At 34.4% G+C, this 13,917-nt stretch overlaps 1 protein-coding gene across 6 annotated transcripts in view; it reads right to left on the bottom strand.

Moving 5' to 3' along the window:
* Nucleotides 1-884: 884 nt before the first annotated feature.
* Nucleotides 885-13,917, bottom strand: part of ATRX (ATRX chromatin remodeler) — a 300,930-nt gene continuing 287,897 nt past the window's right edge. For all 6 annotated transcript variants that reach the window (XM_044234659.1, XM_044234661.1, XM_044234660.1 and 3 more), the window contains 5 exons: nt 8,334-8,483; nt 7,354-7,479; nt 6,519-6,614; nt 5,890-6,018; nt 885-4,629 (listed from right to left, as the gene is read on the bottom strand). In XM_044234659.1, the coding sequence (XP_044090594.1) occupies nt 4,351-4,629; nt 5,890-6,018; nt 6,519-6,614; nt 7,354-7,479; nt 8,334-8,483 (780 nt within the window). In that variant the 3' untranslated portion in view covers nt 885-4,350. The remainder of the gene's footprint in view (nt 4,630-5,889; nt 6,019-6,518; nt 6,615-7,353; nt 7,480-8,333; nt 8,484-13,917) is intronic.

Genomic DNA, 13,917 nt, shown 5'->3' with positions numbered 1-13,917 from the left:
ATCTTCCCATCTCCCATCTTTCTTCACTTTGTATTCTAAACCACTCAAATTATCTCTGCCGAAACTACCATCTTTATTGCTACTTTGAACACATCCACCAGATGTCACAAACCTGTTATCCTCGTATTGATATTATTCAGGATTTCAAGATCCTTGATTAACCCACTCCAATCTAGTCTTTCTTTCCCTATCCCCACCTTTATTCCTTTTAATACTATGCTTTCTCTTCATATACCTAAAATAAATCCTGTCTTTGCATGTCATGTCATCTCTTCACCTTTCTTGAAAACTAACATGTATTTAATGTGAGGACTATAGGGAGAGGGCTCAGTCTAGTCAACAGGTAAAAGTCTCTCATCTGATATGATTAAAGGAGACTGGAGCCAATTCTCCTCCCTTATGTTTCTACAAGGGAGAAAGTGAGGGCAGAATGAGGTGAATTTGGAGTGCTGCAGGGTGGAGATTGCTTGGAGTATGTGGTAGTTCTGAGTATTAAAAAGGGCCTGCTGTATTTTAGGGTTTGTCTCACTCTTTCATTCGTTCAACTATAGCTTTATCTTCATTATCTTTAATAAAGGCCTCCATTTATATGCTGTCTTCCTTGGTAAATGTATGTAGCAGTCACTACCAGAAAGCTCTCTCGAGTGAGAGAAAGGGTGATTGCTTTAGTTAACCAAACAGGCACAATGGTGACAGGAAGGTTACTCCACAGAGAGGGTGGCAGTATATATCGTAAAGGAATTTTATGGTGGTACATACTCCGAGGAGTAAAATTCTTAGGTGGGGGGTTGGTAGGGCCATTCCATTCCATCATTATATTCAACATGAGTAATGTGTGCTGAGTTTGGTTACCTAGCAGATATTGAGCTTAGAAACAATATATATTTTGGATTTTAAATTTTTATTCACCTTCATATAACAGCATATATAAAATGTTGCACAGACAAAAAGCATTTCTGAAATTTGGTAACTCCTTTGGGATTGGCACAGATTACAGACTTGAAAAACAAATCCATGGTGGAGGAATTTTCATCTCTAAGGGTAGATTCGATGTGGAGATAGCTTAAATTCACTTGAGACTAAGTCTGGTGAAATAAGATGGGAATAATCTGAACGTAATTTTTAGTGAAATAAGCATGTAAAAGAATGACCTAATTTACTGTTAGAACAGATACCTATAGCTTCACAACATGCCACCCTCAAAGGAAACAATGGTACTGAGATAGGTAAGTGACTACCTTAAAGTTTTGTTTGGGGCACAGATGTTAAGTATCTGATTTTGTGATAGAGAGAAAATGGGCATAGCTAAGGGAAGACTACAAAATATTCAGCTTCTTTGGAGGCCAGGTAATAAAGGCTTCCATTAACCTGTTATGGCTTTAGGAGGGTAAGCAGCTTTTCTATCAAGTGTGGATTGGTAGTCCTGCTTGATTTAAATGAGTGATGCAGCTGTTGGGAAGCAGGAAATGGTGCTGGATTACAAAGAGACAACCAAAACTAACACAAACACACATAGGCTTCCTGGTATGTAAATTATTTTTGAGGTTAGAGATCTCCTTTTACAGAATTTAGTACATAACAGATTCAAAAACCAAACTTTTTGACCTCCCAATATTAAATAACTAAATGTGCAAAAGAATCACCATTAAATAGGACATCAAAAGCTATACATTTTCTATGAAACAATATGTGCACAGATTTTCAAAGCTGTGAAAATGCAATAAAGAGCACAACACATTTTGGTCACTTTATTAAATGACATTAAATAGTTTAAGTTTCAACTACTAAACAGCACTTTGAATGGTGAAAACACAGATAGTATTATTGTCATACTTGAATGCTTTTCTTTAAAAACACAATTCCAGTCCTTATATATATTACAAAACAGCCTTAAAGGAAGAAGTGACATCTTTTCTACAGTACTTAAGATACTCAATACAGAACTGAAAAGCAGTCTAACAGAAACAAAGGCAAGTCTTCACAGCTGTATGATTTCAGCAGCCAAAGCTGGATGATGGACTGAAACATTACTATACAACTGGGACAAAACATATACAATATCACAATACTAAGCAAAAACGCTTTACACCCAAAGAAATAAAACAGGTTACAAAATATGGAGAATTTAGCAGGCAAAACTGTATAACAAGCAACATTTTAAATCGTCATTTTTTAAGCCATTGCAACTATTTAAAACATCTAAAACAAATATAAAAATGAGCCTTTTAGTATCTTATTGATGTGATTTTTGTCTTTAAATATTTGTTAAAGCTTGATGTTATACTCAAAGTACATATTATGTAGCTAAAATGTCAAGTGAGAAGAGTGTATGCAAAGTGGTCCAAGTTTTATTTCAAACTCTCTTAGTTCCAATTAATCCTTTCTATGTATTATTCCTTAAGTCATAGTTTCATCCATGGTGAAAAAAGTTTAGAAGGTTGCCTAAAATTTCTACATCCATGTCTTTGAGCAAGTAATCAGACCATGTTGAAAATTTCCAGGTCTAGTAAATCAGGTTTAAGGTATTCTGGACTTGTAGATACACCAACTGACAACAGTTGGCCACAGTGTACTGCCTTCAAATATTTATCTCGTAGATCTTGTCTTTTTCATTTCTTCTGGAGTAAACACACATCTCCCCCCACCCCAATTCAGTAAATTTAACTATATGGCTGGCACAATATCCAAATACATGGGATTTATTACTGATAACTCACCATGGTAAAGTGAGGGGGATGAAATGGATCCATCTAACCTCACAAATTATGTATCACAAACCTAGTGCTCTTAGATGTTTACCACTAGTTCTTTCAAGAAAAAAATGGAAATCTTTTAATAATCCAAATAACTGAAAACAGTTCTAGCTAATGTTAAACTCATTCTAATCCAGTGATACCCAGAGCAATTCCTCCACCCAGCTTTTTTTAATGAAATTCCTTAGCTATTTCCATTACCTATTACAACACCACCTCAAAAATGGTTTTGCCATGTTGAGTTGACTCCCATAGTCTAACAATTTTTTTCTTCAAGAAATTCAAGCAGTCAAACTGTACATGAATAAACTTATAGGTCATTTTTATAGGCCTGGATTAAGAAAAACAATGTAATGATTTTCTAGTAAAACTTCAAAGAAGGGTATTAGATGAACTAATTTTGATAAAAAAAATTGCCTCACAGATCTAAACTAATAAAAAATCGAACTTTGAAATGTAATTTATTTAAAATAACATAGGGAAGTTGGGGGAAAAAACATGATGATGACAAAAAAGAGGAAGAGCACAAAAGCCAGTGATCCTTATCTTTCAGAGGAATTATTTCACAATACTGACAGTACTGGGAATTACTAAAGCACATTCCTCATGTGAACTTAAAAGTCAGCAATGGTTCTGCCATTTTGATATTGTTTATAAAACAGGGTGTGACCCTACCACACCATCATCCTTAACCTCCTAAAATGCTAGAACTTGATTTTGTTAGTCCACATCCCACTGCCAGCAACAGGATGAAGCACTAGCACTGGCACCAAGCAGTTAAGAGATGTGCTTTATATTAGTGCCAGGAGAGAGAAAATTCATGTGTGGAAGATAATCCACAACCCTGAAATTTTACCAGTAATTATTTCAGCACATATAACTGAAAATAAAAAATGGCAGAAAGACTAAAGAAGAAAAAGGAGTTCTCTTCTTAGGCTATACTTAAGGCTGTTTATACAATGCTAAGATAACTGCAAGACTCCTCCAAGTTTTAGAGCAGTAGTATTTGAGAATATTGCACACAATTCTGTGTCAAAGATAACCCTTAAGTTTCTAACTCTCACTCACAGAGATGATACAGCAGGAGCCCAGTTGCAGACTTCAGTCAAAGGAACATTAAAACCATTTCAATCATTTTAGTAAGGAAATGGATTAAGTACAAAAGTATTTCATAACTTGAGGAATCAACTCTAAGAACTCAGCTGTGTGTTTTTATATGTAAAGAACGAATATATAAATCTGTATTCTTTCCTAAATTCATTAATTTTATGACAATTTTATGGTTGCTAAAAGCAGGCATAAAAATTTAGAGAGGAAATCTGTGGAGTTGTTACTGTTATGGAAGGACTTGTTTTCACTGAAAACAATTTGAAATATCTTCTGTACTCAATGTGTGTAAGAAGATTCTAGGCAACATCACTGACAAACGTCAGGAAAAAATGGTATGCCCTATTAAAAAAATTAAAACTAATATGGAAGATTGGCATTTAAGGGGATCAAACTATTTATACAGTTGAGTTCTGTTAAGTTATTGATTCCTAAAAAAATAAAAGATCTTTCTATGATTTTAACAATCCTTTAAGCTTTTAGTGCAAAATCACATTGATTTCCCTTGGGAAGGTCCTGGATTTTTGCTTCTCATTGGGGGTGGTGCACGCTGTAAGGGTGGTGGCTGCATACCACCAGCTACTGACTGATACATCCCTCTCATATCAATTTGCTGGTAGTTAGAAGGATTCATGATTAAATTTGGAGGCTTTGGCATCATGAGGTGACCCAGTGTTGCTTGCTGATAAGTCATTTGTTGTTGTTGCTGCTGATTGTACTGCTGCTGGAGCCTTCGGTTCATAAGTATTCGCTGAACGCAGCTGATTAACTAAAGAGAGAAAAGGAAGCTGTTACAAGTGCATGACCTATCTCAAAGAGGCAAGTATCAAGTTTTAAGTTAAAATCAATTTGTTAAGGGTGTACCATACCAAAAGGAAAACACATTATTGTTAACACCATTACTAATTTGAGGCATTCACAGGACCATTACTATAGGAACCAGTTAGTAACACCACTGAGAGCTAAATTCTCTTAATGACTTGATTATTGTATTGTATTGTAAGCAGGATTTAGGTTAGTTGCCATAGTAACCTGTCTTACACTATGATTAGTTTCAAGTATTAGTTATAGCACTTTTGATCAAATCTCATTTCTTCATTCTTTTAAATATTTCACATGATGACAAACATTTTTAGTGACAAATACCCAAGGGAAAACGCACTTGCAGTGGGAATAATTCCTACCTGGAGTGTCCCAAATTTCCTAAGATAATCTAAAAAATCAGTAATCTACAGTGCTTTCTAAGTAAAATTCATGCCACAGAAATTGATTCCCTAGAGTCAAGAGTCGAAATTTCCCAGTGAAAGGCAAATGGCTAGCAAACAACTATCCTGGGAAAAATGATCAAAGGTTCTGGAATATGCGCTAGTCTTTTATTTTTAAAGATTTTTAAATTTTATTTATTTGACAGAGAGAGAGCGAGAAAGAAAGAGAGAGCACAAATAGGCAAAGAGGCAGGCAGATGGAGAGAAAGAAGCATGCTCTCTGCTGAGCAGGGAGCCTGGTGTGGGGCTCGATCCCAGGACCCTGTGATCATTACCTGAGCTGAAGGCAGCCACCTAATGGACTGAACCATCCAGGTGCCCCTGGAATATGCTAATCTTTCAAATAATTAAATAATTTAGTAGGAACCTGTAACATATATCATCTATATAGCTCCACTTTTTTAAAATCTCAAATTAAATATATTAAAAAGTACCCTCATTGTTTAAAAATGGTAAATATGGTAAAAGTCTGGCAAAAATTCCTTTTTAGATGTCTAGAATACAAAAAAAATAAAACTATGTGGACAAGAACCTACACAATCTTCAAGGAGACCCATTAGCAATCTGTTGCTCTTTTGTAACCCTGTAACCCAGGTATTACCTTTATTTGACAATTACTATGATTTCTGACAAAATTTCTTCCAGGAAAAAACAATGACCAGTCATCCATCCCTCTGAGGGAAGGTGTCACAGAGATGTCACACAAACCCATTATTATAAATTCAAGAAAACTGGACATAACTTAGAGATAGTGGGACTCTTACCATCTGTTGTTTTGTCAATACATCATTGTAGATTGCTTCTCTTCGTTTAACATCAAGCTCCTGGCTGGCTTGCCTACTTAATGCTAACGCCTGTACCTGGGCCTCTGAGAGATTCATGTTTTCCTTCCACTAAAAGAAAAAGGTTCCATTTACTTCCTATTGCAGTAGAACGGAGGAAAAATAATTAAGGTACTCAAAAATATTAAGGATTTTAAAAGGTTTTCGTCTAAAGAAAACAAGGATGTAAAAGCAGGGTACTAAGTTATCCACTGTTGTACAAGGTTTGGCTATTTCTGGAATGAAACTACTTGGATTTAATTTGTGTAACTGATAAAATATGTTTATGTAAACAACATACACATTTCTATAACTGATTGATTTACTAATCATTTGGGATAGCACCCATTTCTCTTTTGTGCCAACATTCAGGTAAAAATGCTGAATTACAGCTCAGCACTATTATTCAGATTATTAGTATTTTACTGTTGCAAATTAAGTTATAAAAATCATGTTGTTTTCCCCACAGAAGGAGTAAAGCAAACAATTAAAAATAAAAACAAAAGGTCTGGGATGGGGGAACACATGACAAAAATATCAAGTTGGAATAACATAACTGCGAATTAACTTACTACAGCTGAAATTATATCTTCAAGAGGCTGAATCCTCACTGCTGTCACACTGTTTGTTGCTTCCACAACTTTTTCTCTTCCTTGATTAATGAGGTCCTAGAAGAACGCAAGAAACGTTAATAAGGACATATAAAAGACACATGGTTATAAAGTATAGGGATCCTTCCTTTTGCCAATTTATAGCACTTGGTTTTAAAACTCTTCAAATAATTGAAAAGCAGCAAAATGCAGCACTTATACAGTGGGTAAAATTTATCAGTGAGGGTCCTGTTAGGAAGATAAAAGTTAGGGTTTGCACCAATTTATTAATTTAAATGACTCCATAAGAACATTTTCAAAAGAAAACCACAGATTCAATTAAGCTATTACAGAATTGGTATAATAAAACCTAATCTTTCTTATTTACTTCATAATTCGTTCTAGTTTTAAATGTAATACTGGATATTATCATATACCCAATGCTGCATCTACATTGCATCAGAATATAGATGTATATATCCTATTTTCAAATATTAGCAAGTTAATTTGTTGATTCAAAGTATTTTATAACTGAAGAAAGTGCTACTTCCCTAGCCAGTCAATTGCCCTATTGTTCCTTAATTAAAATAATTCAAAGAACATTAATTCAAGGCCTAATTCTTTTGTGCTCTGAACAAACTACACTTTACTATACTGTGATAGTTCAAAAAGGTCAACAAATAAAAGAAAAATTTCTTGGTCTATTCAGAGGTAATCTTTTGGAGAATGTGATATTCCTGCATGTGATATCCCTCAACAACAGGGTACTTGAATGCCTTTAATTCATGTTAAACTACTTTTGTACTTCACAACTTACCTCCAGCTGTTGATTACTCATTGCTGACAGGGCTCCCAAATTGAAAGGAATATAAGGAGTTTGAGAGTTGAAACTGACAGGGGGTAAGTTGGTCCCAGTTGGTATGTTGAAACGCATGGTCAGTCCCTAAAAACAAAAAATTATGCACTTTCCACATTGTGATTTAAAACTTGAAATTCTACATCACCTACCGGTTTAGAAAAGATTCCACATTCTCAGATCTAAGAAATTATTAACACTCTTCCACACACAAACAAAATACCCTTTTCACCCGAAACCAAGATCTTATTACATGGAAAGCTTTAACCCCTGAAGGTGTATTCTTTTTTCTGATAATTCCCACAGAATGGGGCAACTCAGAGAATTCTAATGAAACTCCTAACATCACATTAACGTTAAAGAAGTTTGGTACAATGAGTTAGGAGTTTAAAAAGAATTCAGGTATTAGGATAAGGTTTCCCATGCTCAGGCACATTTTTGCTCAAGTGGTTTGGTGTTTAAAAGAGACATGAACTATTTTAAATAAAGTTGCTGGTGGAGACTGGTATTAATGTCCAATAATGGAATATTTTTGTGTTCTGACATTCAGTCAAAATTTTGATTTCATGGTACACATGTCAAAGAAACATTTCCTCCTACCTCTAAACTCTAAGCTACTGCATGTATGTTACTAGAGTGAGGGTGTTGACGGGAGTTAAGTGATACTAAATATAGAGCTTCCCACTAATCTCTCAATTCAGCGCGTGCTAGGCAGAACTGGGGTTACTACTCTTTAAGTGGAAACTATTTTCTTCTTTCCTTTCCTTCCACTCTACCACCAAAGGTAAGCAAAGCCTATAAACAGACTCGTATTTGGGGACTCTGTTCCCAAAGACTCCCTATTATTATTACCTGTTTCAAATGTGGCCCTTTCCTTACTCACTGACCTTTTAAATGACTAACACAAAAACAAAAACCAAAAAGCATTTTGAATGAACTACCTTCTTCTCTGCTTCATACTCAGCCCAAGCTGCTTTTCTTTCTTCTTCAGTCAACTCTTCTTCTTCTTTGTGGTCCAAAAGAGAATCGTGTTCATGATATCCTACAATGTGTTCTTTATGTATTTGTAGAAGTTCTGCAAGTATGGTGTCCTGTTTAGAGGGGTTGACATCACAGAGAATTATTTTTTCTGTCTGGATCCTATCTCCATAGTTCTTTGGTCTACTGTCTGACTAGAAACTAGACACTGGCTACTACACATATTTCTGATACATAGGATATAAATTACTTAGAAAACAGTCATAATACATGCAACACCAGCCTCTTCTGTAAGAACTTCCTATAAAACAGTGTTTTATATAAGCATGTTTAGGAGTTCCATAATGTTTTAAATGTAGTTTTTGTGAAGTTTTTTTCTCCAACTTTTTTCTAATTTTTTCATATGCATTTTGTTTTGTATTTGTTCTGAGTTGATAATAAATGCTAATACAAGTCTGCTTAAATCAGAGATTACATTGGATGCTTGTGTTAAAAATCATGGCTACTCCTGTTTATACATATTTATCAACTTTATTTCTATCACAATTACTTTGGCCAACAGCCACCATACTAACAAAAAGCAAACCTAAATTAATCTAAACAGCTACAGGAAAGTTGCACTGGATCACAGAGTCCTTATATTTCAATTGTAGAAAGGTCAATTATAGATAACATTGTAAAGATGCATAGGTCAAATTTAAACTGATAGGCAGTTTATCATGTTATTGTTACAGTGGTTTTTTTTTAAAGTCACAGTGTCTTAAGTCAATCTTTTAATAATTTTTTATTTTTTTATTAACATATAATGTATTATTAGCCCAGGGGTACAGATCTGTGAATCGCCAGGTTTACACACTTCACAACACTCACCATAGCACATACCTTCCCCAATATCCATAACCCAACCGCCCTCTCCCTATCCCCCTCCCCCGGCAACCCTCAGTTTGTTTTGTGAAATTAAGAGTTTCTATGGTTTGTCTCCCTCCTGATCCCATCTTGTTTCATTTATTCCTTTCCTATTCCCCCAACCCCGCCATGTTGACTCTCAACTTCCTCCTATCAGGGCGATCATATGAGAATTGTCTTTCTCTGATTGTTAAGTCAGTCTTTTAAGGTTAAAAAAATTAAAAGCTTAAAACTTGGGATCATTTATATACTTAGTAAGAACAACCAAACTCCTGCTTTGTGTAATTATGATTATGAGAGAGAGAGAGACAGAGACTGGGAGGAGGGGGTTAAAGTGAACCACAGATGTTACTTGCTAATAAGAAATTAAAATACTCACAAGTTGTTTATTAAGAAATCACAGATGAAAACCCGAATATATAAAAGGCAAATTAATTCACTTTACAAAAGGATTTTTCATAGCTTGTAACATCAAGTTCTCTTAGAGCACACTTTCTAAATTGAGTGTGAATGTAGTGAAGGAACATAAATAATTACAGAGCAAAGGAAAGGTTGCAGAAGTATAAGTCCATTAAATTTAAATTTAATCTACATCTAGTAATGCTTAATGCCTTCCTAAGTTTCAGCACAGACAAATCCCACACGTGAAAATAACTCTGTCTTTACATCTTCATTGACCCCAGAGTATTACAAAGCATGGTAGGAACTCAAATTTCTGTTAAATAATTCAAGTTGAAAGACTCAATTCATGAGGCCCTATGATTTCTTCTGTACAATAGGAAATGCTTACACTAATTCCAAATAATCAGAATATTTGGTATCATTTAAACAACTCTTTATCTTGCTACCCTAATAAACACTTGAAATATTTCATCATTCCATAAGATTAAAGGAATTGACTTCATTAATGAATATAATTGTAACTGAGATTCTATACTTCATTTTGACATGATATACTATTTCTTTTGTTGAAAACTGAAAACATTAGAGGACCATACGTAGGAGAGGGCTCAAAAAAACTGAATGGTGGAATATAGAGATGCTAATAGGTTTAGTTCTTTTGAAACACTAGCTAAACATTTCTCCTCTACACCAGTGTAGAAATCTGTCATCAAAGCTGACTTCCCATGCCTATGCAATATAAGACAGGTTTATCATCACTAAAGCTCACAGTTATTGACCAGGTAGGCAGAGAGCTAGGCCAAATGAAATTAAATTCTATGAAAAGATAATGCTTCTTCAGATATATGTCTCCCATGCTTACCCCCCCAACTATGACTCAAGAGAGAGGTTTAGAATAAAACCAGATAACACTGACATATTTTTAGCAAGTGACCATACCAAATACAGTTAGAAAAGTCAGCTATTCTACAAAATACCAAATAAATTACAAGGTAGAAATGTTCTACGGGCAGTTCCTAATTTTACTCTGTCTAGCAATAAGTGATATTCTTAACCATAGTCAAAAATAACTTAATTTCTCTAAGAAAGCAACCTAAGGGAAAGACCAAGAGAACTGTGTGCTAGGAACTGATTTACTTTCAGCTGTGCCACTGATTCTCTCTGTATCAATGAATAATAATTTAGCTATGACTTTCAGTTAAACAAAAGGAAACCCTCTCCATTCACATGTATAACAGGATGATATGAGAATAGCAGAAACAGATGAAACACCCAATTCTTTGGAAATAAATCTTCTGTCAGTTAAGTGCAGTGTTTATTTCTCAATTATAAACACCAGAGTTCATACATTAATTACTCTTATGATTAGAGAGAAAGCCTTTCCAGAGACGCGTGTATGCAATATGCATGTGCAGGCATGCACACACACCCTCATTTATACCCTTTAAAAAGTGTCTAAAAAATATCAAGTCAGTCTTTATCATCCTATTTCAAAGTCCAAACTTATCACCTTGGAACTGGTAGAAACCCATGCCCAGAGAGGCAAAGTAACTTGCTCCAATCACACAGCTCAGACTAGCTAGGACTAGAAGCTGAATTTCTAGGCTTCTATCCAGTGATCATTCTATCACACTATAAAGAATATTTCCATGAGGCATAGTTCCTCCATTTCCCAGATCTGTACTCAAATAAAAATGACTACCCTGAAGGATTTCGGGGTGGGAAAAAGCCAAGTATGTCTATTTTTTCCCTCACTTTGAACACTTCCATACTTTTTGAAGTTTTTTAATTAATATGCTAATTTTTTTAATAAAGGAAAATATAAAAACTGAGGCAAACACAATTCTCAGACACAAACCTGTGAAAACCCAGTTCATGCTTAGCCTAAACCTGACATGACTATTTTACCATTTTCATTTTCAGGAGACATGGAAACACCACTTCCAAAACGTTTTAATGTCTTCTCACCAATTTCAGATTTAAGATCTATCCTCTCAAGTCAAACATGATTGACTTACTAAGGTCAGATTATGGAAGAGGCTCAGCAATAATGTTCCTTTGACCCACAGTCAACTAAAATGCCAAAAAGTCAGAGGAAAACTCCATGTGACTTTATTTTGTATCATTAAAAATTTCTGGACCCTTTTCCTAAAACAATAGCTCCCTCCTAACATCAAACAAAAAAACCATTCAAACTGTTTCTACTGGCTACGGATGCTCCCTCCTATTCAAAGATTTTTAAAAAACATTTAAGGAAACAATGCTAATTTCGTATTATAAAACCTAGAGATAACTAATGGCACCACCTGTCATATATTCCTCCACACATTTACATTTTACTCTCACACTCATACATGCTTTTACATAAAAATGGGATTGTACTATAGTGTTGAAACCACTTTTCTGAATTAGTAGCTTTCCACAGACATCATTTTACATCAAATACAAACCATATTTTTTTATGTGTTATGTTAGTCACCATACAGTACATCATACATTTTTGATGTAGTGTTCCATGATTCACTGAGGGGAGTGGGGGAATAGGTGAGCCTGGTGATGGGTATTAAGGATGGCTGGATTGCATGGAGCACTGGGTGTTATACACAAACCATCATGTTTAACAGCTGTAAGTGCTTACATATCATATAGATAAACCTTATAATCTAATTATTCTCCTATTTAAGGGTTTATTAATATTTAGGCTACTTACAGTTCTTCATTATTACTAAATCTGCAACAAAATAGCTAAAGGGCAAATTTTAATGTATTTCAACCACTTGTTCATACAATAACTATGCCAATAATGCTCAAGGACTTAAACAAATATGTTTACCACTATCTCCATTTTAACAAAGAAAAGACACTACATATGTTAAGTTAACTGACTTTTATAAGAATAAGACTCATTTATATAAGTTCAGAGGCAGGAGGCCAAAAATCTTTCTTTCCTCTAGAGTGCTATGTAAGACACAAATAACAGAAAGAAGATACAGAATTTCTGATATAAACTGTTTCTACATCTTTCCCTTTGTAAATGAATTATATAGCATATTGTTAATACAAAAAGCAAATGAGATTAAGACAGAAAAAAAGAATAAGTGTAACAGGATTCTCAGAATACTTCCTTGGGAAAAACCATTTTGCAAAATCTAGAGCAAATTATGTACATTAATAAAGAACAATTTCATCTCAATATACAACACAATCAGTGGAAAGGTATTTTTGTTTCTTCTCTTTGAAGCATGCATTTATTAGTTGCTATAGCAACCCTATTATTGAAAACAATACTGGAACAGAATCTATAATCACTAGGCCAACAGTCGTGAAAATGAGGTTTAAATTATATCCAAATGTGTACCTTTTCTTTGTCTAAACTTTATTTTTCCTTCAATAAGTGAAAAGCCTTACAAGCTGGGAAAAAGCATGGTCTCTATTCTAGCTAACAGTTACATTAATTTAAGCTTTAAAAATGACTACTTTAATTAATAAGATAAAATTAATGATAAATTAAAAGTTTAAGTTAATTTATTTAGATGTTTAAAGTGTTTGGCAAGCTGACAAAAATTCCCATCTAATCAATCCTGAAATTCAACCTTGAAAATAAAATTTTAGAAACAATTAAGTCTTTGCCTGAGGGTGGGGGTGGGGGGTTGCCATTTTTCAAAATATTTTGCTTACCATCACTTTGAATTTGAGTTCTATAATATCTGGAAATAAAAATCACTGGAATACTTAAGTGCCACAGCACCCACTCAAAAAGCTATGAAGAAAATTTCTTTTATTACTTCAATAAGTCTAGATTTTTAGTAAAGAAACTTAATATTCTGGGTTTAAAAAAAAGCTTTTACTTTCAAATCTGAAGGCTGTTTTTTCCCAAACTACACTGGGGGAAAAAAAAGGCAACATACTTGGTAAGTAACTAGAGAGATACTGAATAAAGTTCACAAACCACCTCATATCAAATTTTTAGGTCAAGAGCACACACTTTCCCCAAAGGCCATTTATAAACATACCCAGATTCCCAAATTAGAGGTGAAAATAAGAAAGTGGCAACTACAGAACTTGTCACTTTCAAGAAAGGAAAAGGCAGGCCTACCACACTGCTTTGGGTGGAAGGTAAGAGCCGAAGTCGCCTTTGGTCAGAAGAATGTTTTCTGCTCAATTTAACAATCAAGGAACTAGATAGCATATTTAGCATTTAACCTTTAAAAATCTGTTACCCATTATAATTATTACATA

The sequence above is a fragment of the Neovison vison genome, chromosome X, assembly GCF_020171115.1.
Source record: "Neovison vison isolate M4711 chromosome X, ASM_NN_V1, whole genome shotgun sequence".
Taxonomy (NCBI): Eukaryota; Metazoa; Chordata; class Mammalia; order Carnivora; family Mustelidae; genus Neogale; species Neogale vison.
Note: the sequence above shows the minus strand (reverse complement) of the source record. Positions and strands in the feature narration are given on the sequence as shown.